We start from the raw sequence: 27581 nt of genomic DNA, 5'->3' as shown, positions 1-27581 counted from the left end.
GCGCAGCAATTTATTAGGCTACACATTCAAACTATTTTTTTATATAAACGGTGCCGATTTTACTAGACAAAAACTCAAAGTTAATTAGAAGAACGCTTAAAAAATGGTGAGAGTGGTAACACACCATTAGAGCTTCGGGTTTGAATCTCAGCCCGTACCGTGCGCGCGCAGGCGGAGCTTCCCCCGTGACCCCTAGCAGGTTAACCAATTGGTAGAAAGAGTTACAAAGACAGTTCGACTTGGTGTACATTAGATATCACTATGCAATGTATCGTATTCACCGAGGGATAATACGGCAAAGTGATTAACATACCTTTTTTTCTATGTCTTACTATCAACGTTATATATATTTATATTATATTTAAATATAAATATAATATTTATATTATATTTAAAAAATTCTGCCCCCTTCTGGTCTATTAGCGCAAGAGAATGGGATGATTACATAAATACGCGTATCAAGAAGTGCCAACACAAATCGGAGAGCGTCAATGACAGGAGACAGAGCCTAAGGGAGGTAAACAGCTCGTCGTTGTTTATCAAATTGTCCCAAATATAGCACTGTTCCCTCTGGCATGCATTTTAATGATATTTAAATAATTATACAAGATTTACTAAATAATTTACCCTCTAACAGTCAAAATTGCATGTATCAAATATATTGATGCATATATAAAATAACGTTTTAATATTTAATTTCTAATTCATTTCATGTTCTTTCAAGTGTAACAGAATACAATTTTGACTCACATTTTAGTACAATTAATACATATGGCAGTTGTAATTGTTATGCAATAAATAAGTGGGAAAAATCCTATCCTTATACTCAAATGTTTGTAAACGCAATACTTAATGTTCATTAAAAATTAAATCTGAATATGAAGTTGCAAACAGCTGAAGAAAGGCACTTCCAGACTTATAAACTTCGGTAACAAAACTCTTTCCTTTTAAAAACAAAGGCTAAAATCTTAAAAGTGATAAACGTCAAAGGAAAAGTTGTGAATCTATCACTAGAGGGAACCAGTAATGTGTAAACGTGCATTTCGTCTCAAAGAGCTCTTTACTTAAGAGCCATATGTTAAGACACTTATGTATAAAACATTTACACAACACCATCATACATGCACAAGCGTACACTCGAGTAGATGGTCAGCAGGAACAGGAGATATGGGGGTTAGTCAAAATGGATAAGGCAGTGTGTGTGTGTGGTTTTTCTTTTTGAAAACACATTCAGTGATATTTACAGAAGGCATCTGCGTGAATGAACATGCAGCTCTCAGACTGTGGGCTCAGATGGGAAACTGAGCAACCCGATTGTTTGAGAAACCAAAAATAAGGAGGCGGGCCTTCTTGGTGGGTTTTGATTGGCAGGCATGCATCTGCGCGGCCATTGGCCGGAGCTCCACCGGTGCCCCCGTTCTAGTCGACGCCATCGAAACCCTGCGCATTCTCGATGACGATATGCAGTTTCTCTCGCAGGTCCTCGAAGGACTCGTATGGCGGCAGGTCCAGCCGGTTAAAGCTGCAGGGCGACAGAGAGACGCGTCACGTGATGGAAGCATCGTGGCACGGCAGGTGCACTGGGGTGCTCGCTCACCAGGTGTGCGCTCTGGGCAGCTTGTCGGGCGTCCCCCACTGCTCAATGGTGAAGAGCTGTGGCCCGTTAGACCCTGAGTAGGAGTCAGAAAATGACATCATCAGCATCGCCATCGCAGCCATCAGCCGTCCGCTGATGGGGGCAGGGGGCCGTCTCACCGTACAGCTCCGCGAATCCGTTCATGGGCACACGGGAGGTGCCCGTCACAAACTGCAGCAGGCGGATACGCTTCTCGGCATCCATCAGGAGCACCGTCTACGCAGATGGAGAAGGACCCTCGTTTATTACCAGAGCGCACCCTGCAGGCTACCCCACACATCACACAGCACAAATCCCCAACAACCTATTTGTAAAAAAACTGACTGGACCTAAACAGACACTGACAGTAAACACGAAGAGCCTCAGAAGATGCCCCCCCCCCCCCCCCCCCCCAAAGAGCAGGTACCTTCCAGAACCAGATGATGACTGGGCTGCTGGCGCAGTACCCATTCTTGTACTTGGTGTTCTCCCTCCAGTCGTTGACGTCCACGTCTCCAAGGCCGCACATCAGCAGCTGTGGGGTGGGATCCGGCAAGATGGTAGAGCTCAAAACACAGCACACACAAAAAGACAATGATCGGGGGAGACGTGGGGGGCTTTGGGGGGCTTAGGGGGGCAGATCCTCACCTCCAGCTCATTCTCGTCAAATATCCTGATGAGGTCTCGGGGAATCAACTCATAGAAGCCCTAAAGCCGCGAGACAGAACATTCAGATGTTAGGGAAGATGGGCAAACTGCAGCCCCTGTGCTGGGTACCGCTTCCTGCGTTTCTGCTTTTAAGCAAAACCGCAGCAGAACGGGATGAATTTCAAGGGCTACATGCAAGCCCGGCGGGCAGATGGTTGGGGAGCAGGATGAGGAGCGCGGAGATGCGACCTTGTCTCTGTACCTCCTTGAAAGCGTCCATCTGTTTCAGCACTCTGTTCACGAACCTCCACTGGATAACGAGGCTGTCAAAGTCACCAGCAAAGTCATTTTCTAGTTCCACGTGACGGTAACAGTCTAGCAAATACGGTTATCTGCTATTTACTTCCCTGGGTTACTAATCAAGGGCTACACCTTTCCAAAACACTAGAGCATTTCACATCACATTTATGAAGTGAGACATTTAAACAATTGAAGTTAATATCTTGCTCAGGAATAATATGGGCTAAAGTGTTTTGAAAGAGTGTAAAAAGAGATTGTACTACTAAGAATTTATAGTCTAGAAAACAAAGCTGGCCGGCCACTTCAGATGAAATTGACGGAATCGCTGTCGTTTTGGCAATACGATGTTGTATGAAGTGTAATCACCGTTGCGATCACCGTTTGGCATGCCACCTGTGTAGTGTCCCTGAGGTGAACTTTTTCCGTTTGTTCTGATCCCACCCACTGTCCACGATTGGCTGACATAAATGTGATCCTCTGTGGTTGGTCAGCAGGACTAATTATGCAGTTACTGGCATGCTTTGCACCTCACTACACTTCAAATACTGTAAATTAATATGTGCATCCATGAATGCGTTCCAGAGGTGTGACACAGAACGATCAAGGTGGCAGATTAATCTTGCCAGCGTTTTATCCGGATGTCGTTTGAAGTTTACGGCCAGCTTAACTCTGGGGAAACATTTTAATATCATTGTAGCTGTACTTTCAGGCCACTACCACCAGGGGGCAGCAGAGCTTACTGTATGTATTCCTTCTTGTTGCTGTTGGTGACCATGATGTCTGATCCACCAGGCTTCAGCTCATGCTGTTGAGTCTGGTTCCAGAAAACAGTAATGCAATGACATATTGAAGTGTGGCAGAAGTAGCAAACAAAGTGACATGTGCCATTAAGGAGTGGGATGGTATCCATGGCCCACCTGTCCAAAGAACTCCTCATCAATGGTGAAGCGCAAATCCAAATCTGCCGGGTCGTTCTCCAGAATCCACATCAGGGAGTTAAAGTATTCGCTGTCCTGTGAGCAGAGCAGGACGTTAGCTGGCCGCTTACGAATGTTTGAAGAAGGTCCCACGATAAGCAGCACTGGGTGGGGAAGCACACTCATAGTAAGCAGCTCTGTCTGCAGTGGTCGCTCACCACCGACTCCATGTCCTGCAGGGTGATGGGCTTCTGCAGCATCATCTTGTAGAAAGGCCGGATAAAGAAGCCTGGGGGGGGGGGGCACAGGTGCAGGTCAGAATGTGTGGAAATGAAACGATGCCTTATTTGCCATTTGCACAAATATTAATCCCATCTTGCTCACACACACACACACACACACACACACACACACACACAGATGCAGCTGAGAGCAAAGCTTGGGATGTGAGGTCAAGCCATTTATCCAGCACATCCAGAACTCCAGAGCCATTCTCTGCACAGCGCCGATTAGTGACAGTAGAGGGGTCCAGTGGTGTACTGTTGGTGTGCAGTTGTTCAGTGCTTTGTAGTGCAGTGCTGAAGTGTAATTGTGCAGAGCTTTTTAGTGACAAAGCAGTGGTAATGTCCAGTTGCACAGCGTAGATTAGCAGCAGTGCAGCTATGACTTAGTAGTCACGGAGTGCAGTGATGCTGTGCTGATTAGCAGCAATGGTATCCAGTGGTGCAGTGCTTTTGTGCAGTGCATTTTAGTGCGGGTACAGCGGTGAGGTAGAATGGTGTGGAGCCGTTAACGGCAGTATGGCACTGGCACAGGGAAGGTGACGCTCACCGTCCAGCAGCTTGCCGTGGTAGACAGCCATGCCCGCCACCCTTCCGATGAACATGAAGTAGGAGAGGTGATCCTCGTTGCACAGGCCCGAGTTGGGGTTGATCTGCAGTGTGTAATTATCCCTGTGACACAGCGGAGTGGCATCAGGCACGCAGGCCCAATCTCCCAAACCCAGGGCCCGTCCCCCGAAAGAGAGAGGACAAGCAGACTCACGTGGCCGAGTATTCGAATAGCCCATAGTAGGGGTTGAACATCTCCTTTGAGATGAGGAAGAACCACTCTCGGGCCACGCCGCCATAGTCCAGGCCCTTCTCGCCCTCAAAGTCGATCCAGAGCCGGGCCTTCAAGAACTCGGGCCGCTTCACCGACATGATGCGTCTGTACGAGTCCTCCAGCAGACGAGCTCGCTGCAGCTTCATCTCGAAGCGGTTCGGGATGTCGGACTGCAGGAGGAGGCGAGGGAGGGGCCGAGTCAGAGGGGACCCCCATCCCAGGCAGCAGTGGCCTGTGCAGCTACATGTATGTAAATGTGGCTGCAGTCGAACTTCACTGAACACCCGGACTGTCTGCTTCAGTACGGGGGGGACTAGGGGATGGGGGGGGGAGGCTCTTACCGGCTTCTTCAGCTTCCTGCAGAAGTACTCGTATTTCTGCTTGTAGTCTCGGGAATAAGGCACGGCCTGGGGTGGAGACGGACACTGACTCAGTGTTTACACAAGCCCAGGAACGGCACCCTAACCCCGCTGGGCTGGGACCAGAAGCCCAAGCTCACACCCAAGCCCGCAGAGTCACACACAGCTCTGAACCCCAAGCACACAGACATCAGCTGTCCGTTTTTGCTGCTTGACATGAACTGCACGCTTACCGGTCCTGTTATGGCTGCATCCTGCAATCGAGGGTCCTCCCACTGCGTGGTCTTGGTGTCTGCAAACGGCAGCAATGAACTTACTTTGTAAATGTACACAGACTATAGGGGGGGGGGGGGCTGCGAGGTCGGCCTACGCACTGTGGTCTATGTAGAAGATCCTGTTGTCACTGTGGAGTCTCTCTTCCCACCCAGCCTGCAACAGAAGCCAGGAAGATCAGCCTGGACTCCAAGCTCCTCTCCCCCCAGCATCTGCACTAATTTCCCCACTTTGGGTCCACTGCAGGCAATTATTACTTTTAAACTGTTGTTATTTTACTGTTATTTCAAGATGTGAAAACCTAGTCAAAGCCGCTTTACATTGCATAACTGATCTTCTGTTTGCGAGATCGGCAAATACCCACAACGATTTCTGGGGACATGGGAGAGGATGTTTGACTTATTTCTGAAGCTTGGCTATTTATATAATAAGTGATCTGATCACTGATATCAGCTTTTTTTGACCAGCCAGCTGAAGGCCTGTTTCAAACAGACCAGCCTAAACATATTGCAATTAATAATTTGAATTGACAAGCATCTCAAACAAAATCTGTAAATTAAATGTGACTGTTGCAGCCACTCAAATGACCCAGAAGGCAGAAGCTGCACTCCTAAGCTAGTTTTACATCTCACAAAAAGCCAGAAATATCAAATTATAATCTTAAAATGACATTGGAACTGAGAAAGCTACAGCATGCCTATTAACGCAATAAACAGCCACAGGCTGGCTGCGATTCCTTTCACTGTCGCTGCTGTAACTTGCGGTACGTAGTGACCCGCTGCTGCTGTAACTTGCAGTACGTAATGATTCGTTGCTCGATCTGTGTTACCTGTCTATGCTAACAGCATTAGCTGAACCCCTTTAAGTGCCTCATCCATTTAATCATAGTAACCCGTTTTGCGCTAGTCCCCACTCAAGGCAGGCTGGTTTCTTATCCACATCAGATATTTTAAAATCTTGCCATACAGAAGACATGTTTTTTGGGAACTGCATCACATCAAATCGCTGTTCAATATCTGCACAACAAAACAAATATCTCCCAACAGCTAATTACACATTTTTCATGAGAATCGACTGATGGCCAATCGATCCATCTCTAATAATATTAATTTAGCAGATGCTTTTACATACAATTTTTGTGAATGATGGGTCAGTTCCTGGAATAGGGGAACAGTGACATCACTCTGCTGAGTCTGGGATGTGAACTTGCAACCTTCTGATTACAGGAACAGTACCCTAACCCACTGAGCCTCACACCATTCAGAAGAATTCAGCAGCTTCTTATTCTACGGTTTATTTGTGAATGTTTGCCACCAGTGGGCAGTAGTGGCTTAATGATTAGGGAAGTGCATTTGTAATTGAAAGATTGCAGGTTCGAATCCCCGACCAACAAGGCACCACTGAGGTACCCTGAGGAAGGTACCGCCCTCAAGTATTGCTCTCTGGGCGCTGAATTAGTGGCCCCCTGCTATGTCACGGTGTCACGTATGGGTTAAATGCAGAGAACACATTTCGTTGTTGACACACCACAGCACACAGTGCACAACAATGACAATCACTAAATTCTAATTCTAGCTGACATCACACGTATGGTGACAGTGACCCTATATTACTGTGTTCAGCCACCAGAGGACTACTGTTATTCTGAACAGCAGCTGATTAGCATGGCCCGTCTCCCCCAACCACCCCAGGCCTCGAGAGGGTTACTTACTGGGAGCGGCCCAAGGTCAGAGGGGTCGAGCGAGGGTCGCCTCCTCATGTGCGCCGGGATTTTCAGCCTGGGATCTTCCTGTTCGTCAGAGAGACGAGAATCAGCAGCACGCCGGCGGAAGCCAAGAATCCCCGAACGATCTCTCCCCAAACCCCCCTTCTGCACGAGCCCCAGAGCACCTCACCCAGGTGGTGGTCCTGGAGTTGTGGTCGATGAAGAAGGGCCGTCCATCTGGGGTAGTGCGGATCTCCCAGCCTGGGGGCATAAAGCTCAGCGGGGGCCCAGGCTCAGACGAGCGTGGCGGCGCTCCCCCTGGAGACAGGTGCGGGATCAGCGACCCCGGGGAAGCATGTGGAGTCCCAGCTGCATCCACGTCTGTGACCGCCTGTCAGAGGGGGGGGGGGGCAGGACCGCACCACTTAGTGCCGTATAACCCAGCGTCTGACTCACTGAGGTTGTACACGTCTGACTCAGCGAAGTAGCACAGCAGCCGGTAAGCTTGCAGAGCCTTCTCTGCCTCCCAAAATCAAACAGGATACTGTCGCTGGCTGCCCAAAACCGCGCTTTTTAACGATTATGACTTTTTACTGCAGATGGAACATGCCCATTCGGTCCCCTGAGCGTGTTTGACGTCGACTAACGAAAAGATTTTAACAACTTAACATTTACAGCTAACAGACATCATTGTTAATTACGAATATAAAGTGAGTTAAGCTCGTATCTTGTTGACACCGATGCATTTGCCAAACTGACAGTGATCCACGCGAGTTTCCTGGCAGCTGCAGATTGGTGGGTTTCTCTTCGCGGCGCTGAGGGGGTCTCGTTATGCTGCGTTAGATTTATTTTGTAATTTTTGCGAAAATGCGTTTTGTTCACACCCCTGAAATAATGGACTTCTGGAGATATGCGTTTTTCATGCTACAGCGATGATATGCGGTCTGCAGGTTATAGCGCCCCACAGTGTCCTGGACAGGCAAACACACTCACGGAGAAGCCAAAAGCCTCCTGTGAAACAGGGTGGTTCCGGGTGCTGGTCCTGCTGGTGTGACTGACATAGTAAAGCTGCCCTTGGCTGTCGTGCTGTCCCTCCCAGCTGGGGGGCAGCCCCGCAGGGGCGGGCAGAAACTGGAGGAAAAAGATCCCTCATAAGGACACTGTGACTCAAGCGCAGAAGACCAGCCTGAGGAGGACGCTGATCACGTGACGCTGTACGGGTTCGCTTGTCTGGGATGACGAGGAGCAGAGGTTCAGGGGCATGGTGTGGAGCAGGCGCATACAGACCATAATAATAAAAGGCAGCCACGGGATAACGGGACAGCAAGAGGAAGGACGACGTTACGCAGCATTTAGCCAGATCAGCAGTCGGCTTGGGAGGTCAAACTCTGTCATTCACATAAAATTCAAGTTCTAAAAATATCTGCAAATTCACTGGGAAAAATGCTCAAAAAAAGTTTGAATTCTGAAGACTGCTCATTGGTGTTTGCTTAATGGCCCTCCTCGCTTAACAGAGAATGCGGGATCTGCCACTAGGGGCAGACTGCCGTAAATTAAGCTGGTGAAATCGTGCGTGAATCAGAAGAATGCGGCGATATGCCAACTCCCAAGGTCCTGAAAAGAGCCGCCTGGGATCTATTTAGAGCTCAATCCTGCAGACCCCATCTCCGCTCGGGGGACCTTCAAGGTTTCAAAATACCAGAATAGCAACACTGGAAAAAAAAAACTGTCAAAACACAAAATATCATGGTATAACGCCTAGGATGCTTGTGTTATGGCGGTAATCCTAGTTAGACACAGCCTAAACGAAACGGTAGCCTTCGATTGTCATTTAAGTTAAGATACTTTACATACATACACCCATGCCAGCTGTCTAGCATCAATCATTTTGGTATTTTAATTTCATGTCACAATTTAGACAAATTCTCCTTTTGGTCCTGTGGATAGTTTAATAAATAAAAATGTGTTACAATGAATTATTGTCCCCTCGTCATTTTCCTAGGGGCCAGAGGTTTCTCTGATTCACGGTCGGTCGCACACGACGGGCTTAAGCTAGAGTGTGAGGCTGGGCTGGGTCTGTAGCGCAACGTATAATTAATATTAGAATTTCTTTGAATAATAAATCTGTTATATTACAGTCGTGTGCCGCAGAATGATGGTGCGTGAATGACGATGGTCCTATAGGATTCTAATGGAGCTGAAAAATTCCTAACTCTAGTGATATCGTAGCCACGGTAACGTCGTAGCACAGCGCATTACTATCGTGTTTGTGGTGACGCTGATGTGAAGAAACCTACTGCGCTGCCAGTTATGTAAAAGTATGGCGCAAATGATTATGCACAGTCCATAATACGGATAAACAATAAGGATAAACAACTAGTGTATGTATTTAAGATATTCGCACAGTGAACTTCTCACTCAATGTGTGACCATCAAATTTTAATGCCTTTTTCCAAAGGGATTTCCCGATGTTACACAGCACCACACACTGCGGAGGGGATCTCCCCGAACCCTGCAGAGGGACAGGACTCACCGGCAGGGAGGGCCGGCGTTCTGGCAGGCCGGGCTCCGCGCAGAGGGACGGGGACGGCAGGGAGGAGCGATGTCCGCGGTTCCCATACGCCGAGGCCTCCTCCTCCACAGAGAGGCCCCAGCTGTGCTGTGTAAATGTGGGACAGAAGCTACGACAGTGACTGAGCGGACAGGGTGGCACTGGACAGCTTCCCTAAAAAGGCTTCCTAAACGTCAGGATCTTCATTAAAACGTCTCCCATTCCCTCAATCTCGTGACATGAGCCGAAGACTCGGCCAGAGGGTGGCGCCAGCGTCCCAGTCGGCCGGCGCGCTAACCTGGTGGCCCTCCTCGTGATCGGATATCTGCCGGCGAGCCGCAAAGGCGTGCTGTGCCACCATGTGGCCCGTCTGCCGCCGCTCCTCCTCCTCGTGTCCGTCCCTGGCGGAAAAGCGGAGCGCCGCGGACGCCGCCAATTAATCAGCCCCGTAATCAAGATCTCAGGTTCCCGTACCCAAATCATACAGCGATACAGGGGCAGTCCCTCCCACGCCGAACGCAAGAATGGTGTCGACTGTCATGACTCGCTGTGACTTTACACAGACGCCCCATATCTTTAAGACAGATGGCGCTCATCTCTCTTCAAAAACAGCCGCAGGATTTAAAAGGAGCGAGATGACACTTATCGGCCATGACGCCATCTGTGAGATGTGCGGCACGTCTCTCGACGAAGGTGCGTGGGAGGGGGTGACATAGGGTGGGGAGGGGGGGAGGGGTGTTAAGACTTACTGGGCTGTAGGTCTCTGCCACTGAGTCGTCCTGCTCTCGTGGTTGACATAGTATGTCCTGCCGAGGTTGTCCTGCCGCTCCTCCCAGCCAGGGGGCAGCGCAGGCAGCAGGGGCTGAGGCCCAGCCATGTCCTGGCCCTCCAGGAGATCCCAGCCAGGCTGCACACAACCGCAGGAGTGCCAATAACACCAAAGCATTTGGTTCCACGCAAAAGACGACATCCATTCTTTTAACACCTATCTTGTTAAAGTTTTTCTCCTGCATATAACAGTGTGGCGAAGCCTGAGGCTTCTCCAGCGGACACTGTGTCCTCGCAAAGGACACACAGATTGGCACTGAAATGTACAGCCACATATAGCAGTGATGAAGACGGCAGCCACACGTTTCTCTGTCACGTCCTGCTTTCGGATTTACTCTGCGAATGCGAACGCTTAAATCTGTATATTTTAACACTCTGTGCTAAGCTCCTTTCCACAATGGCAGCATAACCGTTATGGTCCCAGTACAGGCTGTGGGCGGAGCCTTGGCAATCAGCGCGCAGCCCAGCACGAGAGCACGCAGAGTGTTCCAGGAATTCCCCTTTCATCCTGAAGAGGTCAGTGTTTTACATTTTCATAGTGAAAAAGCATGGAATAACCAGCATGGTGTGAATTCGCCACATATCAGGGTGACTATTAGTGTCGCGTAAAGGTTTCCTTATACAGCTCTTATGGTAAGAGATATATACACAACATCAAATGGTAAAATATACACATACACACCCACGTACGTCATTGGATGTGTGTGTGTGTGTGTGTGTGATGTGCGAGTGGGTATACCTATCCTTATGGGGACACAATGTTCCCATAACGTGATAAATATCCATTTTTTTCCCCTTATGGGGACCGGTTTATTTTACAAAAATCTGTGACTGCTATGAAAAACCTAAAAATGCAAAAGCTCTTGTATTTTGCTTGGTTACTTATGGTTATGGTTAGGGCAGGGTGGGGGTTAAGGTTGTCATAGTTAGCATTAGCATTTTCCCCATAGAAGTGAATGAGCGGGCCCCATAAGGATAGGTATACCCTACGTATGTGCGTGCGTGCGTGCGTGCGTGCGTGTTCACATGTGCACACACCCGTATTTATAGGTTATGTAGGCAGCAGCACAGCTAGTGCAGACAAAAAAACGCTGCACACTACAAGTTAGACGTGTGGGTGACCAAAGAACAACCTTCCCAAGACACTGTGCCTTGGACCGTACTGTGATGCGCGCTGCGTGATGCGTGATGCCCGCTGCGTGATGCGCGCTGTGTAATGCGCGCTGTGTAATGCGCAAGAGCTCAATCAGAAAGGCCAAGCCAAGCCATACATAAAGGCAATGCTGTGTCAGACGACTCTCCAGAAACACTCGGCAATATAATAAAATCTGAGATTCTCAGTACTGAGCATTTCCCGTCTCCAAAGCCAGACTGAAAAATGTTTTACCAGTGGACACCCATCTGCCAGAGCACTGGGAGTGTGTATTTATCTGGGTCTTCATTTATGTCCTGTAATGATTTTCTGCTTTATTAGTAATACAAAAGTAACAAAAAAAGTGAACCAAACAGAATTTTCCCTGCCCCCCTCCCCCAAATCCACCCAACTGACCCTTACATCTCACTATACCTGAAAACTTCCAGAAATAAACCCCCAGCACACCTGAAATGATAAGCGGCCAACTGGAAGTGAGAAAAGGCTCCCAAAGACCTACATCAGGCTCCTCTGTGTGGTCCGTCCCATCGTCCTCGGCCGAGCCACCTCTCGGCAGGTACGTCATTTTCAGGCGCAGAAAACCCTTCACCCGGGATTTGTGACTGTCAACAAGAGAGAAACAGCATAGCATGCAATCAGTGATTCACTTTGCAGGAACATACGCGAGACTGAACACACACTGAACGCACACCCAGCACTACATGTACACCGGCGTCCTTGCCAGTCGCTTTGAACATACCACTAGCACAGTTGTATGCATGTTTGTAAACATACATTGTATATTTGGAGCCACACAAATACAACAAACAGTTCTCCATATATAACCTGAACACTCTGGCTATAAACATGCAAAGAGATTTATCATGCTGGTGGATTTCAAATGACAGCACAGAACAAAACAGGCTCCCGCATGCTCTCGTGTTACAGGTGAGGCAGAGGTCCCAGAGACACACTCGCGCCGCACGCACACCCACACAGAAAGGCGAGAACACAGAGGCTCCAGGACTAATGAGGCAGAGCAAACCTCCTCGGGTGAAGGAGAAAATCCTTATGCTGGTACAGCCTTTCACCATTAGGATTTTCTGTCTGGAAGAAAATCATGACATCAGGCAGAAATACTCTTTTGCTAAGTGATTCCTGTAATGATTCACTCTGCACATGGTCCGTAATGACAAGCGTTTTAGGGAACCGTTTTAATTACATTGTGATGAACGGGAAACACTTTCACAGCACAAACAACAACTCCCCGAACTCGCGTAAACGCTATGTCTTAAAGGAAAATCGGCTTCATTTAGTAAGTGCCACACTGTGATACATGTCACCATGGCAGCCGGAGAGATGACGCACTCCGCTGACACGCTGGCTGGGAACCAACAACAGAGCTGCGTTAAGAATTCCGGAACTCATGACTCACTGGGACCTGATGTAAAGGTATGTCCACCTGTCCAAGGAAGTCATCCCGGGTCTGGAAAGCAAAGCAGAAAGGGAGACATCTGAGAGGCAGTAAATTTGGGGAGCGGGGGGGGGGGGGGGTTGCTGTCACATGGTGTAATTGGTAAAACAAACAGATCAGGCCTGACTCACTCAGTCATCGTCTCATGTGGTGCACGGACAAATAAGAACAACAAAAATAACCGCAATCACGCCACGCACCGGGGGCAGAAGATTTATATAACTCAGCCCCCTACCCCCACCCAGTCTCCCTGCCCCTTGTACAGGCAACGCAAACACCTCCGCAGATACAGATGGCCCCATCGTGCAGACTGCCCAAAGGATTCTGATTGGCTCGTCGGTATCGAAGTCACAGAGGAGCCTAACAGAGACCGGGGGGGGATATCTGTATGGCAGCCATCAGGGCTGCCAAGGCTTAGGGTGGGGCGTCACACGTGAACGAGGAGGGGATGAACCGGCTGTGAACTGCAAAGGAGGCCGGAGGGCACAGATATGGCAGAGGGGGCTGCCAGCGGCTACCCTCACGCTGGCGTAAGCCGGGCGAAAGCCCCAGACACGCATGCTAGCGGCCTCTCCATTCTCATCACTGACTGACACGGACCTGCTGACTCCGGATGCCCGGTATAAATGGGCAGACATGCAGTGGGTTCCTGTTCTTGCCTATTCAGCGTTGCCTTCAAACATCGGTCTAAACTACGCTAAACAAACACTGAAACATGAGGAAGAAAATCTCCTGCAATTAAATTTGGGCTCAGGACCCAGCCAAGTGCAGAAGGTCAGGAGCTAATGGGCTCCTTAGGGGGCCACATTTCTGAAGGGGACAACGAGGGCCGGAGGGCAACGGACCTCCTACGTCTGTGACATCATTTGCTGTCCGAGCACCAAACAAACAAAGCTATTTCGCTTGCATCCAGACTCCTGGACGGAGCCTCTTAACTGATCACAATCGGCAGAGCAGGGATGGAAAATCTGAATGCCTGTAACGGTTTTGGCCCCCACATCTGTTCCCACCTACCCGCTATCGGTCGGCACCCAAGCGTTACAGCCATGAAGCCAGAAAGAGACGGAAAACCAGCTGATTCCAGCAGACACACGCCTATGCAGGGCACGCTGGACGTGGCTCGGCCCAAACGGACCTGCACCTTCAAACCGCCGCTCAGTTTGAGCAACACTTTCAAATCCCTGTCTGATGAAACACGGTTCCACTCTAATAAAAAGCAAGATTAGGTTTCCTATTTAAATTCAAATAAAGACAAATGCAAACACTGAAAATTACTGAAATGTTGTTTCTAAGCCTTCGGTGTCAGGAAGAAATGTATGCTTTATATTTTAATTTTTATATCTAAACTTATGACAAGTTTTCGGCTATGATCCTTTACAAGAAAGGAATCATGCAAATCTTTTAAGTCACATTAATTGTCTTTTTTAAATGCTCCAGCTGATCAGTGTAAATGTACAGGCTGGCCTCCACTGGACCGACTGCGTTTCATTAGTAAGTGCAGTGAGAGCTCTGTTCCTAAATGTAACATTCAGGCAGCGCACTGAACATCTAAATCCAACAGCAGGCCCCAAACCACGGGGAAAGCCTATGAACACTTTGCTGAGCACAGTAAAACATCCCTCTGTCAGGACGTGGCACATCGCCAACCGTGCAGCAGAATTGTACGATTACAGAGTCATGGCACCTGGACAGCGCTGCACCATTACACTGACTCAGCACGGCCACAGAACAGGAACTTCTCGAGGTTATGAGGGTGCGGGGGTGACACTAAACAGTCCTCCCCTGGGGGGTTTCTGACGAGCTGCCAATCAGGCCTGAAGCCCAACACCTCACATACAGCACTAGGGGAAGAGGGGTGGGGCTTGGGGAGCCGGCGTGCTGCCCACAACTGCAGCGCCCCCCGCAGTCAGATGGCCGGCATGACAGACGCCCCTCTCATACCGTCGTGTTAAATTTAAAAGCTGAGAATCCCAGCGGAGGCACAGACACTGTGGAGTCGGGGGGCGATCTCGGTGTTTTATTTATAGCAGCTCGCCTGGGCCCCACCCAACCTATAATTATCTCAGGGTAAATATTGAAACTGCAAGTGTTAATAATAATAATAACAATAATAACAACAAGCTACCATTCCTTTCATTACGCCGTGCTGGGACGCGGGGGTCTGAGGGCGGGGGGCCTTTGCTCTTCATTTGCAAGTCATTTCGCCGCATCGACCTGGACACGGCTAAACGAGGTGGTCAGCTGCGACCGCATGCCTCAAAAAAACAATAATAATAATTAATGATAATGACAAACTGGTCAAAACTGGCTGAAGAGCGGAATGCATGAAGGCGACTGAGCGGCATTTCAGCCCCCCCTCCCACGCCTTGACCCCCCCCCCAGACCACGCAGCCTCCTCACAGCGCCACCGCGTCCTAGCAGCTGGACAGCACCCCTTACAAACCCCATCATTCCGCCTGTACTCTTACAGTAAAATACAGAAGCGTGACACACAAACAGGCAAAGATGAGAGCAGCTTTCAGGCGGCTTCAGTGATGACACACACACTTTCGGTCAATCTGCACTATTCGTACTAGTGGAATAAGCAAACCACCAATGCAGTGACCTCACACAGACAATAAAGATCCTGAATCATTACACTTAAGACTCATCACGCATATACTGCCTTCCTAATAGAGCTGGATCAACACCAAAATATTGACTTTGACACCAACACCAGCTTTCATGCCTCAGCATCAATCCCAAATTGATACTAAACCCATATTGTAAAACATTCCCATTTCCCATTTCAAAATGTTATCCTGCTTTAGAATAAACAGGCCTATTTATGAATTATCCTGGCAGCAGGACCCTGTCATACAGCGTGAAATATGCATAGATTCGATACTAATTTGGCCTCAGCTGTTACTGAACCTCATCAGCAATGTGCTAAAGTTAGCCTTATATTTGCGTTTGTCGTTTAGTCTGGCCTGCTTCTCGCCAACGGATATGAATGAACTGGCAAGTCAGGCCAAACACGAATTTAAACTAGGGTGCAAATATACATTGATGCATCGTGATGAATCGACCATCAGGATGACGATTCAATGATTCAACCTGTTTATGTTACAATCAATTTCTGGGGACAAAATCCTGCTTCGAAGATAAAAGGCGGTTCTGCCCTCAGGTTGCTCACTCCCACCAAAGCAGAAGGGCAGGGGAAGGTTCATTAATACAGGGAACAAGACAGTGATTATCTTTGGTGCTGATGGCCATTTTCTGAAGTGGAGGACGAGGGGATTCGTCCGCCCATTCGCCGCATCTCAAAGCACCGACCCTTGGTGATCACTGAAAACATGGCCCTGAGGTGGTTGACGTGCTAGTTAAGTAAAAAGGAACGTTAGCCTTAGACACGTACGGGATACTGAGTAACGCACCAGCCAATATTTGTGAGAAATTAAGATATCAGCATCGGTTGAATCTTAGCCAATATTTACATTTTATCAATATTCCAAAATTGTCTACATTTTTCATTTTCCACAAAATACAAAATACTACAACGTCATCCTGCTAATCTGCACCACAAAACCTTCACTTTAATTAAAATAACAACATAATAACAATATAAAACAATCAATATTAAAGCTTTCTGGTGCATTTGAATCATTTCCTGAATAATCATGATCGAAAGCTTTCTGGCCAATTATTTACATTCTCCAATTTAAACAGAACATGACATCAGCACATGTCTTATTCTGCTATCATAAATCGGACCATTTAAACAATTTGGTATCGTGATGCAAATCTGATCCCCGGATATCGAACAACGTTACTGCCTAATATGACAGATTATATGATAAACGTTACAGAGATCTGACTTCCTCAGACTTTACAGTAAATGACCACAACGTAAGATACAAAAGGATAACGTGCGATAATCGAAGGGACAACCACAAACTTGTGCCACTTGTGATCCGGCTGATTGCAAACGTGAGGATGGTGGGGGAGGGGGCATCGGATTCTAACCTGGGAGGGACTCAAAACAGCCGCACTCTGTGTAACCTCCGTGTCAGATAAATCTCTTTTCACTATTTTTTTTAATTCGTCACGCTCTCAGGTTATATCTGTATAACAAGGAGAGGCAAATTATCATAATATGTGAGACACGGCTGCTAATGCGCTTAGTGGCTCTGTCTGCCCTGCATCTAGGAGGCCCGGCTCTCCAAGACTGAGCATTCAGGAACGAAGATGGTTCTGCTGCGGTCATAAATGCACCCGCGGGCGGGGAGACCCAGCTTACCGTGCAGTTTGCTCCCGTGCAACTTCTCGCACGATTATCTTTGTAGCTGGTGTGCTCTGTCCTAAGGAGGCTGGGGGCCCTGCCCTCCGCTCTGGGGGACACATGGATGTGGACAAGAGGTGGGTTTCTCCTGGTAACGCGGCCCGAAGTGCAGGAGAGCGGTATCTCCAGCGACACACTCCTCTGCAGGGCGGGGGGGGCAGCGCTGGGCCCCCGTTTGACCAGCGGCTTCTCCGCCCCAGCGGCTATCCTGGGGATCCTCAGCAGGCCCCTGCGGGGGGGGGAGGCACACAGATGTGCTGCGGAGCAGAGTTACATGTTGGAGACGGGGCTCTGGGTCAGACAGGGGGGTGCGCTGAGGGGGCTCCAGACAGGCGTTCCCATTGGGAGCGAAATGTAGCGTGATGCCCGAGCACCAATCCGGCCGATTGAAGTTATGGTCCCCATCTGGATCGGTGGCCCCGCGTCTGTTGAAGCACGGCCGGGCCTGGAGGGCGGAGCCGAGGGGGGAGGTGGGAGGGGTGGTGCACGGGCTGCAGGGGAAGATGACGAGGGAGGAGCAGCGGCGCAGCGGCTGGTGGGTCGATCCGTGGCCCAAACTCCTGCCACACGGCTCCGCCTCCGAGATGCTGCTGCTGCTGCAGTAGCCGGCATCACCGGCTGGGTCCTGGTCCTCTTGCTCAGCGCCGGTGCCACTTGCTGAGCCCTGGGCCGCTCCGGTCGGCCCGTATGGGCGCAGCGATATCTGCAGCGTACTCTTCTTGCCGCCGCAGCCGAGCGTAGGGATGAACAGGGCGGAGCACTGCCATCCTGGGGGGGAGTTCAGCGGGGCACTGACCCCCCCAGGCCGGGAGCAGGTGTCGGGGGGGCTGAACTCCGACCCCCGCAAGCCACACGTCTCGGACAGAGGGTCCGTGCTGCTCCTCCTGGTGGCGAAGTGGAGGCGCAGTCGCTGAGCCATGTTCCCAAAGCCCTGATTTCAAGGCTGCGGCACGTAGCCAGGAAGTTAAATAAAAATAAAAACAAAGCCCAAGAGGAGGGGGAGAGGCGACCGGCCCAAATCCTTCAGGCTCATCAAAGTAGCCCCGATTAGACCCTGCAACGGCGCCGGTCAGATTTGCAGGGAGAGCAAGTGATAAAACGAGCAAACAAAATGCACAGGAGGAAAAGAGTGGCTGCAGCGATCCCAGAAAAATCCTCTCAGAGACCCGTGGCGCCCCCTATGTGCCAGCCTCTGCACCATCACTTCTAGTTTCCATGCAGCTAGCAGCCGGGCACGGCGAAGTGGGCCCCGCGTTGGCAGCAGAAGTCCAGCGCCGTGGGCCGGTCCCGCCGCATGCCAGCCTAGATGACAACGCGCAGCCCTCCTGCAGAATGGCTGGAGGGTCTGAAGTCTCCCCGCCACTGCTGAGCCACGAATATTCCTCCCCACTGGGGTAGGATTACAGGAAATCAGGGGGAATGAGGTCGGGTATAACTCAGCCTTCCGCAGCAGGATCAGGTTTCCAAATAACTGCTACGGCTGGGGAACCACCAGCGAGACGCGGACTGGGAGGCAGCGAACGGGAGCCCAGCCCAGGGAGTCGGGGAAGAGGCTTTCAGAGGACCCACTTCTTCACACGCAGAAAGTGACACAACACTCCCCCAACACACCCAGGAGTTACCAGCCGTGCCCCCCCCCCCCAACCCCTAAAAAGGGCGCCAGCTGAAGATGACTCAGCAGGAGGGTGTGATCCAGCATGCCACATGACCCCCCCCCCAAAACACAGTCGGACGGCAGCTCCTCGCACAGGTTGGGGTCCATGACAGACAAGTCAGGGCAAGACCACCGCGCCCGTGACGCAGAATCCGGAGAGAATCGGGATCAGGTCACGGCCTCAGATGTGCACATGCATACATCCTGCCCCCAGCATCTCCCGCTCTGGGCTCTGCACAGGTCCAGCACCACTGCTGACATCACGAGGTTCGGCCCTCCGGTAACGCAAAACGTCTATTAATACTGAAGATGCATTTTGGTGTTCATTTGCGGAGCGGCAGAGAATACACCTTCATACTAAACAACATCTAAAAATATTCACAACGAAAGCTTAGAAGGGTCACTGCCACCTTAAAAACGTGCACATTTTTTAGCATCGTAGTGAACAAAGAGGTTGCAAATTTGCACAGACGTCTTCCCCTGCGTGGCTTTCACCCTGACGGTCACTGAACAATTCATCCAGTTTCTGCCGCTGCTTTTCGGCTGTCCGAGTCGCCATGACTACGGGAGCTCTGCACCCCGAATATCAGCCCTCCCTGTCGCTTCTTTTTCAAAGCTGTAACACTAGGCTAAAATCTGGCCCACGCCCGGCGAGAGATCCACACGTCATTGGCCACACCCACTTCTGTTTTTCTTTACGCGCCGCCTCCCTTCATGTGCAACGTGCAGTTTGTATCTTGTGGTCATGGGGAGGAGGGGGAGGGGAAGATGTCGGAAACACACGCTGCGTCTTACCAAGCGATTCTCGTCGAACACCTGCACGAGCAGCCGGTGCTTCCGCGGATGAACCTGGAGACGGGGGAGAGGATCGGAGATCGGTACGCAAGGGCAGTGTCCCCGACGCACTTCAGAGAAACGCACCTGCCAGACCATACCGGCCGCAGGCTCCGCCGCGTCATTATTACTGCATTTATAAACACTGAATCATCGTTATTATTTTTAGGGACAATTAACAGCATTTCATCCAAAAAAAAAAGGTAAAAAATCCACGATGAGGCACAACGGTGCAAAGAATATAGAATAAATGTCAGCTATTTCAGTTGTTTTGGACACAAGATTTAAGCACTGAACTGGCCCTAAAGAAGAGTGCCTCAATTTTTAAAAGCAGAAATTCAAAATTAAATTCAGAATTGAGGACATACATGTACGCCTTTCCCCCATGTTCTAGTGGGACATACAAAGTGAATAAACCAGAACTGTTCACAGCATCAGGTCTCTGGGTCTGATCATGTGATCACTGGCTTCTTGGCCAGATAGGTGTCCTTGCTGGTACGGGAGCACGGAGGCCCCCGCATGGGGGCGCTCTCCTTGGCGGTGAGCAGAGCTGCATCACGAGCAGGCTATGCCAGCCGCCGCCCGCGTCAACAGTCCCTAAAAAGACACCCGGCATCAGCAGCCAATTAACCCCGGCCACCCTCACACCCCCCCAGCTTAACACTGGAGTGCCCCCCCACCCCACCGCAGCAGCCAGCACCCACGCCTGATCCGGTTACAACGGGGGTGCACCGACAGCGCTGCAAATAACCCTGAGGCAGGTGCCCCCCCCCCGCCCCGCCCCCAAGGCTCTAACAGCCACAGGCGTGTCAGCGCATTTCAGAAGGGAGGCTCCAGCTAGACCCCCCCCCCCCCGAAACGGCAGGCACGATGGCGGGAGAATGAAGACAGGCGACAAGGCCTGTGGGCAGGAGCAAGGGGTCACCGATTTCCATGGGTCCAACATCCATCATTAGCAGACAGACACGACCATACTGGCCTGCTGTCATTACTCCGGCGTTACTCATCACTCACTACTCCAGCATTACTCCGCTGTTACTCACAGGGGCCTGAGGACGCTGGGTAAATTGTTGCGAAAAGGACACCCCCTGATTAGATGCCGTTTATATAAGCATGTGCTCGTAAGGCACTAACTATTAGCCTGTAAGCTGACCTTCCTTGGAAAGCAACATCCTTTCATTAAATAACATGGGGTGGAAGCAGTCGTCCCACATCAGTACTAAATGAATATTACACCCCCCCAGGAGATCAGATGCTCCCATGAGCCGGTCTGACACAGGCGGCACGGGCACAGGAGGCAGGGGCACAGCCCAGCGATTCAGCAGACGGACACAGGAGGGATCCTGGGAAGTGGAGAGCTGCCATACTGAGCAGCACAAGTCACCTTCAGCTGCGAGGCAGCAAAAGGCCACATCTACCCAGAGAAAGGGGCAGGAGCTGCGAAAGAGCAGCCAGTGCCTGGGGAGGCCTGATGACGTCAGAGTGCCAGAGAGCGAGAGCCCCCCCCCACGGGCATACAAGCACGACGATATGAAGCAGCACACAGCAGGCTGCATGTATGTGGCCCCTCCAGGCGCCACAAGCAGACTTTCCGACTCCCCCCAGCAAACACGCAGTTATTACTACACCCCACTGGAAGGAAGTCTAAGCTGATGACTGCTTCCTTTTAAGTGGTGTCCCAGAAAGTGACTCTGTGAAGACCACCAATCAGGTCAGAGTGTAACGGGTGATGGACGCTGCAGTGAGCCAATAGGAAGCGGCTGCAGCATGAAGCATTCCTCAGTGTGGGCGGCACCGCAGCTGGCATTTTAACAGCTTTTATCACTTACTGTGAAGTAGAATTCTTCATTCCACTTTGGGTCTAGAGTCTTGGACAGAAAGAAATGAAAGCAAAATGCATTTACGTTTCTTAACCGTTAAATATAAATCAACAGCATTTCAGAGTACATCTATGGTAAAAGAATGAATAAATCATAAATAAATGAGTGACTGACCTTTTTAATGGTTTTCGTCTGAACGCTTACACGTTCTTCATTTACGGGGTTGTATAAGGTGACTCGTGTGTATGGATCACTGGGGGGAGAAAACAGGGAAACTAAGTTCAATGAACACTTTGGGAGTGCGCGGTCACGCTTCGGGAGTGCGCGGGTGTGTGGCGGGCACACTGGGGCTGCATGGCACGCTCGTTTGAGTTACCGCATTAAGGTTACCACGAGCAGTGAGATTAGAGCTGCCACAAAACACTGCATACAGCTGCAAACCCAAACACCGTCTGTCCCGGGACGGCCTGGCTGATGGTGGCATTCTGGGCTCCTCGTGACTCTCCAATCCGCAGCCCACCGGCAGAGAGCGCCCCTGTACCTCAGGCACATCAGCAGTTCCACATCCCAGCTACGACATCCTCCTCCACCGCTATAATTTGCTTTCCTGTATGCGTTTCCTGATAATCACCATAATGGAAGACAATTCATCCTACACTAAGTGCAGCAGAAATGAGAGCAACTTTACCCCTAATTTAAACCAAATTACCATGCTTCTTCTACATTTAACCCATATGAGATTACTATAATGTAACAAATTCATGCAAAATACAAAAAGTCTCCCGTATTCAATATAGCATGGTAATGTCATACCTCCTAACGGGCATCATTATCTTCAGCCATGAGTGCTGCTCTCGTTTCTGCATACTGTTTGTTTTACCCAGGGGTTTACAGCAGAGTCCGCGTTGGTGCTCACAAAGGAAAATCTAAGTGTATATCAATCCACAGAAATGTTACATGTGTACTCAAGGCAGATATCTTGTTTTAAGATACTGCCAGGTATGATATGATGTGAATGGAAAATACAAGAGCCAAGAGAGTAGACTTGGGTATTTATGTTAGGGACACGTGCTCACTTAGGGAGGCAGGGCATTTGGGGCTGATTTGGTCCCTAACAACATTGTGGGAGTATAGTGTGGGTTTAGGGGGTGGGGGGCTGATTTGGTCCCTACCAATACTGTGGGAGTACAGTGTGAGTTTAGGGGGTGGGGGGCTGATTTGGTCCCTACCAATACTGTCGGAGTACAGTGTGAGTTTAGGGGGTGGGGGGCTGATTTGGTCCCTACCAATACTGTGGGAGTACAGTGCGAGTTTAGGGGGTGGGGGGGGGCTGATTTGGTCCCTATTGCTGCTACCCACAATGATGGTACCTATTAATCAATGTTGAAATTAAACTTACACCCATGACTGCAGTGGCAATCTGGCTCTTTTTAAAACCAGACTCAGTTTAACAAGAATGGGCATACAGTTATTAAAATGGTGCCACCTACAGGCCACACTGGACATGCAGGGTTTATGCTCGGAATGCAAAATCAGTCCGTTTCAATTGAAGCCCTCAGTTTATTTAGAAGGGGAAAAATTGAAGGAAAAAGACTAAAATCTGAAATCGATGACCTGCACATTCTAACACTTTGGACCTGAAAAGATAGGAGCTTCCAACCTTCATGTCTGCAGACCAGTTTACGGCGCAAACCGGTAAAACGGGTGGCGAGGTGGGAGGTGTGCCAGTGGTAAAATACGGCAAGTGGGGGGGTTCCCACAATGCCTGTGTAATATATATTTCAAGATATACAAATAGGTTCCCACTGCCCTACCCAGTCAAAAAAAAAAAGTACCAATTTGTAACTTTGAGGGGACAGTTACTTGTCACTTGGGCTGTACCCTGGCTGAGGGTAAATGTACCTTTTAATTTAAGGTACAGAAATGGACTCTGAGGAACATTTTTTGTACCATTGGGGGATACATTAATACTGTATTGTCCACTTTGCAACGCGTGCCTGTGTCGGTGCACTTCACATTCCATTGCTGCTCTATGCGAATGAATTTTCCCCGGGATCGATAAACTTTATCTTATTTTGTCTCACTATATTGACCTAGAATAAGGCATGTATAACGTCAAATAGACAATCAGACATAGCAACACACTGAAACACATCCCAGGTACAAGACAAAACTTCATAAACAATTTACAGTGACACGCCTGCTTTTAGATCAGTGGGTTGCCTTGTTTTGTGTAAATGCATTTGCGGGCTCCATTACAGCTCCCAGCACCATAAACGCACCATCGCCTTTCTCTGATGCTGAGGGCCTTAATCTTGGCAGATCATTTCCTTTCTGGCTCCAGCTAATCAATACCGACATTCAGCACAATATTAATGAGACTATTAACTAGGTGTAAGAACAGATGTGAGTTTCACTGGTAAGAGGTTAGGTACAGAGAAGACAACTCAATTTCTTAATTAAGCAAGTCAAATAATACATTTTCACACATTATAACACTGGGAGGCAACATCGATGAGGCCGCATCATACACAGGCCAAGTAAAATCCAGAGCGTGATTAACAACAAAGTCAAAATCCTCACCTGGCTCCAAAGATGTCCTTCTTCGCCAGTCCAATGCCAGAGATAACCTCCACCTTTAGGATCCTGGACTCTTCCTGCAAAGTCACAGTACACATAGCCTACAGATCAAATTATATAAACAGGCAGACAAAGAAAAAAAGCACAGGTGTGAAAATGCAGGCGAATTTCGATAAGAGGTTGGTATTTAAACAAGGAGCAAAGTCCAGCCGCCGCGGAGATCATGAGCAGCTTGTATCGGACGTTGCCGCGCACATTCACCCATTTTCTGTGGAAATGAAACACGAGCTGGTTTTAATGGAAAAGCGATTTTCCCGTTTCTACGCGACGAGCGGGGGGGGGTCACCGCGTTTCATAACAAGAAGGAAGCAATTAGACCAACGTGGGATATCTGACTTGGCCTTTGCCTCGGCAGCTGCACATGGTCCGCAGGTCCGGCCCAATCTGGGCTTTAACTCAGGGACTAACGGGATGAAGGCGGCAGTGCCCAGTAAGAGCCATAAGTGTAAAGTCAGGCCTCGGCATTCACACGCCCATCAGCCCGGCTCGGCTGTCTGACCGCCACTAACTAGTCTAACTAGTCTCCTAAACAGCAGGACATCTGTCACCTGAACACCGCGCCTCTCCGCCACTGATCCAGCTGGAAATCTCACGAGTGTTAGCTGGTTAGCGCATGACATGAGTGTTAACCTCACCAGCCGGGCTATTATACTAGTCCCGCAAACCATCCAGATACAGTTCCATAGTTCCCAGTTTAAAAGCAGCCCACGTTCCGGACAGGACCTGACGGCGATGCGTGTAGGCTGCTAGTTAACCTAGTTGGCGGACGCCTGCGGGTTTTGCCGGGTCACCTAAAATACCGTAAGACAGAAATAAATACACAGGAAAAGCTGCCAGCGAGACGGATTATCCCAAGGAGACCTGTGGCAACGGGGAAAGCGTCTGCCTGCGGGGACAGAGCTGCCCCATGAAGCCGGTACCTCGGCGATGTGCGGACTTTGGATCCCGGGCAGCACCGCCATGGTCTCTTCCCCTCCCGATGCCGCACACTCACGGAAAGCGGCGAGGTGTCCGAGGCGTCCCGAAGCCCGTCCCAGTCCCAGCGCATCCGCCAGTCCACTTTAAGGCGGGACCGACGCCCCGCTCGCCACCATCCTGCCTTCCCGTATCGTCTAGATCCCGCCCCCGCCTTGCTGGACTCGTCAAACCGACCGGAGCCGAGGTCTGGCTCGTCCTCACGCCGTTTGCGAGCCGGACACGAAGCGGGTGCGGCGGTCAGTGACCGGGAAGCGGGGGGAGGGCGGCCGCCTGAATAACTTACAATGTGAACCCGGAGGCGGAATGATTATTATTCTTATTATAAACGTAAACTGTGCTGTGGTACCCCCCCGATCGGCATGCCGGATCCAGTTATGCCCAGATCAGCTACTGTGTGAATTATCCCTGCTGTCTGAAGGCACTGTGCAGTTCGTACCCCATTATATTTTATTTATTAATTTTTATAATATTTTACTTCCAGGCCTGGCCCCCGATGTCCTGCAGAGAGCCACCCCCCGCGCAGAAGGAAAGGCTGCTAACCAACTAGCTCGCGTCTGTTTCACGACAAAAGTAGTGGAATATTAAAACTAGTGTTAATAATTGTAATGACAGCTAATGCAACCCGGAGGTGATCCTTCTGATTTACTTCACTGGCTGCGCAAATGTCCGTTTATGGCTGGGGTCTAGAGTTGCTTATTTTTTTCAAACCGCTTTGTAAATTACAGTTTTCTTCCATCCCTGGAGGTTCGCATTCACGGCAGGTCCCGGGGTCAGGAAACAGACATTTAAAAAGCTCGGAGTAGTTCCTTCCTCCTTCCTGTTTATGGAAACCATCGGAGCGCAAATACGTAGGAAACATACTTCACTGTACTTACTTTGCATTCGATGAGCTGGTGTGGCTGTTGCACATTTCAGCTACTTGCATGAATTCCTGGCAATCGATCAGCATGAACAAACAAACAAATAAATACTGTTTCCTGGCAAAGATGAGAAGGATTTGAAATCCATGCGAATAACTTGCTATATGCTGCTCTAGTGAGTCAGAATCATCAGAATACTTTTGTTATCCCAAAAATACATAATACACACATACCAGCACCACATACAAACATTTCTATATAAAAACAAAGTAAAGAGCGATAATATATGGAGATGCTAACAAGTGGGCGAATATGAAAATAAGTACTGTGATGTGGTGAGAAATATGCAAATTTTGCTGGTAAAATATTTCATGAATAAAAGTAAATTATTAGACAGTTAGGTGCTGTAGGTGCTGCCATGAGAGGACCCCCCCCCCCCAGAATTGGTCACACCACCTGTTCCTGCCAGCTCTGACCCTGCTTAAAACAAGTAGCACTGCCCCTTTTCTGAAAGATTTCATCTAAAAATGGTCACAGACTATCTTCACAAATGGAGAACCAGGCTCCAGCCCCCCCCCCGGTAACTGATGGGGCCCGAAATACCACAATTATTCAAAACCAGTGTAGTATCCAAAACAGCCCAGGACCATCTTAAATAACCAGCACTGCCGTGACTATGGGATCATTTCTTCTAAAAATGGCCACAGACTGCCTTCACAAGGTGGGGGACATCACTCGGGGCCCCTAGGTCCCCCAAGCCATAATCCATCCATGTATTTGGGTAAACGGTCTCCTAGTACCATTTGTTCACATTCTCCAGCAAACGTAGTAACAATGATTAAAATTGAAGAGCTGATTATTAGACCTGAAAGTACTGTATATATCGTAATCATATATATATATAATCTGCCATCAAGGGTGTCTTGTGGTTCAGTCATTCTCAAGTCAATGCATACAATAAATAATACAAAAACTCACTAGGGGGCGCTATGTATCAGCACTTCGCCATCCAAATCACAGTCTCCGGTGCATCCATTTTCGCGTAGGCAGGCCTTTTCGGACACGTGTGATATATGAGGTAACTCAAACGATCTGATAAATCCTCATCTTCCACAACATTATATGTTCTTTAGCACTAAGTTTGTACCATTTTGAGATTAGTGTGTTTAACATGACGAACATTTCATAATCATTTGTCCACCGTTCAACCACATACCGTGTTGAGGGGGGGGGGGGGGGTTGAGGCCTATCCCAGGCAGCACAGGACAGGAGGCAGCACCCCCCCCCCAAGCAAACAAATACAAGTCTTTCAGCATTTTTGTTTTTTGATTGCAGTCACAGATTATTATAAAATTTAATTTTCCCTTGTGGGGACTGAAAAAATGGTCCCTGCAACATCAAAATAACAGGTTTTAATGACAGCGTTGGAACACTTGGTCCCCACAATGTAATGTATACCAGGTCCACACATACAAACACACACACACACACACTATGGGGAGGGTATTGCATGTCTTTGCACTGCTGGAGAACACCCACAGAAGGAGATGGAAGCAGGACACACAGAG

The 27581-nt window shown here is 49.4% G+C and overlaps 1 protein-coding gene across 3 annotated transcripts; it reads right to left on the bottom strand.

Moving 5' to 3' along the window:
• Window positions 1-513: 513 nt before the first annotated feature.
• Window positions 514-25302, bottom strand: LOC125706329 (E3 ubiquitin-protein ligase NEDD4-like). Of its 3 annotated transcripts, none has more exons than XM_048972985.1 (27): window positions 25170-25302; window positions 24119-24192; window positions 21710-21788; window positions 21545-21583; window positions 19677-19730; window positions 12868-12918; window positions 12478-12539; window positions 11953-12055; window positions 10222-10379; window positions 9771-9873; window positions 9455-9580; window positions 7112-7312; window positions 6928-7005; window positions 5318-5372; window positions 5177-5235; window positions 4926-4991; window positions 4525-4754; window positions 4312-4433; window positions 3699-3769; window positions 3481-3576; window positions 3304-3377; window positions 2526-2586; window positions 2264-2323; window positions 2043-2150; window positions 1756-1852; window positions 1598-1670; window positions 514-1522 (listed from the first exon to the last, which is right to left on the bottom strand). In XM_048972985.1, exons 1-27 carry the CDS (start codon window positions 25221-25223, stop codon window positions 1420-1422), a joined length of 2457 nt encoding a protein of 818 aa, XP_048828942.1. In that variant the 5' UTR covers window positions 25224-25302; the 3' UTR covers window positions 514-1419. The 3 variants fall into 3 exon arrangements, with proteins under 3 accessions (XP_048828942.1, XP_048828943.1, XP_048828944.1); XM_048972986.1 differs by having other exon boundaries at window positions 25096-25228; XM_048972987.1 differs by lacking the exon at window positions 19677-19730.
• Window positions 25303-27581: the final 2279 nt, after the last annotated feature.

The sequence above is a fragment of the Brienomyrus brachyistius genome, chromosome 13 (genome assembly GCF_023856365.1).
Source record: "Brienomyrus brachyistius isolate T26 chromosome 13, BBRACH_0.4, whole genome shotgun sequence".
Taxonomy (NCBI): Eukaryota; Metazoa; Chordata; class Actinopteri; order Osteoglossiformes; family Mormyridae; genus Brienomyrus; species Brienomyrus brachyistius.
The sequence above is the reverse complement of the archived record's forward strand: the minus strand, read 5'-3'. Positions and strand labels throughout refer to the sequence as shown.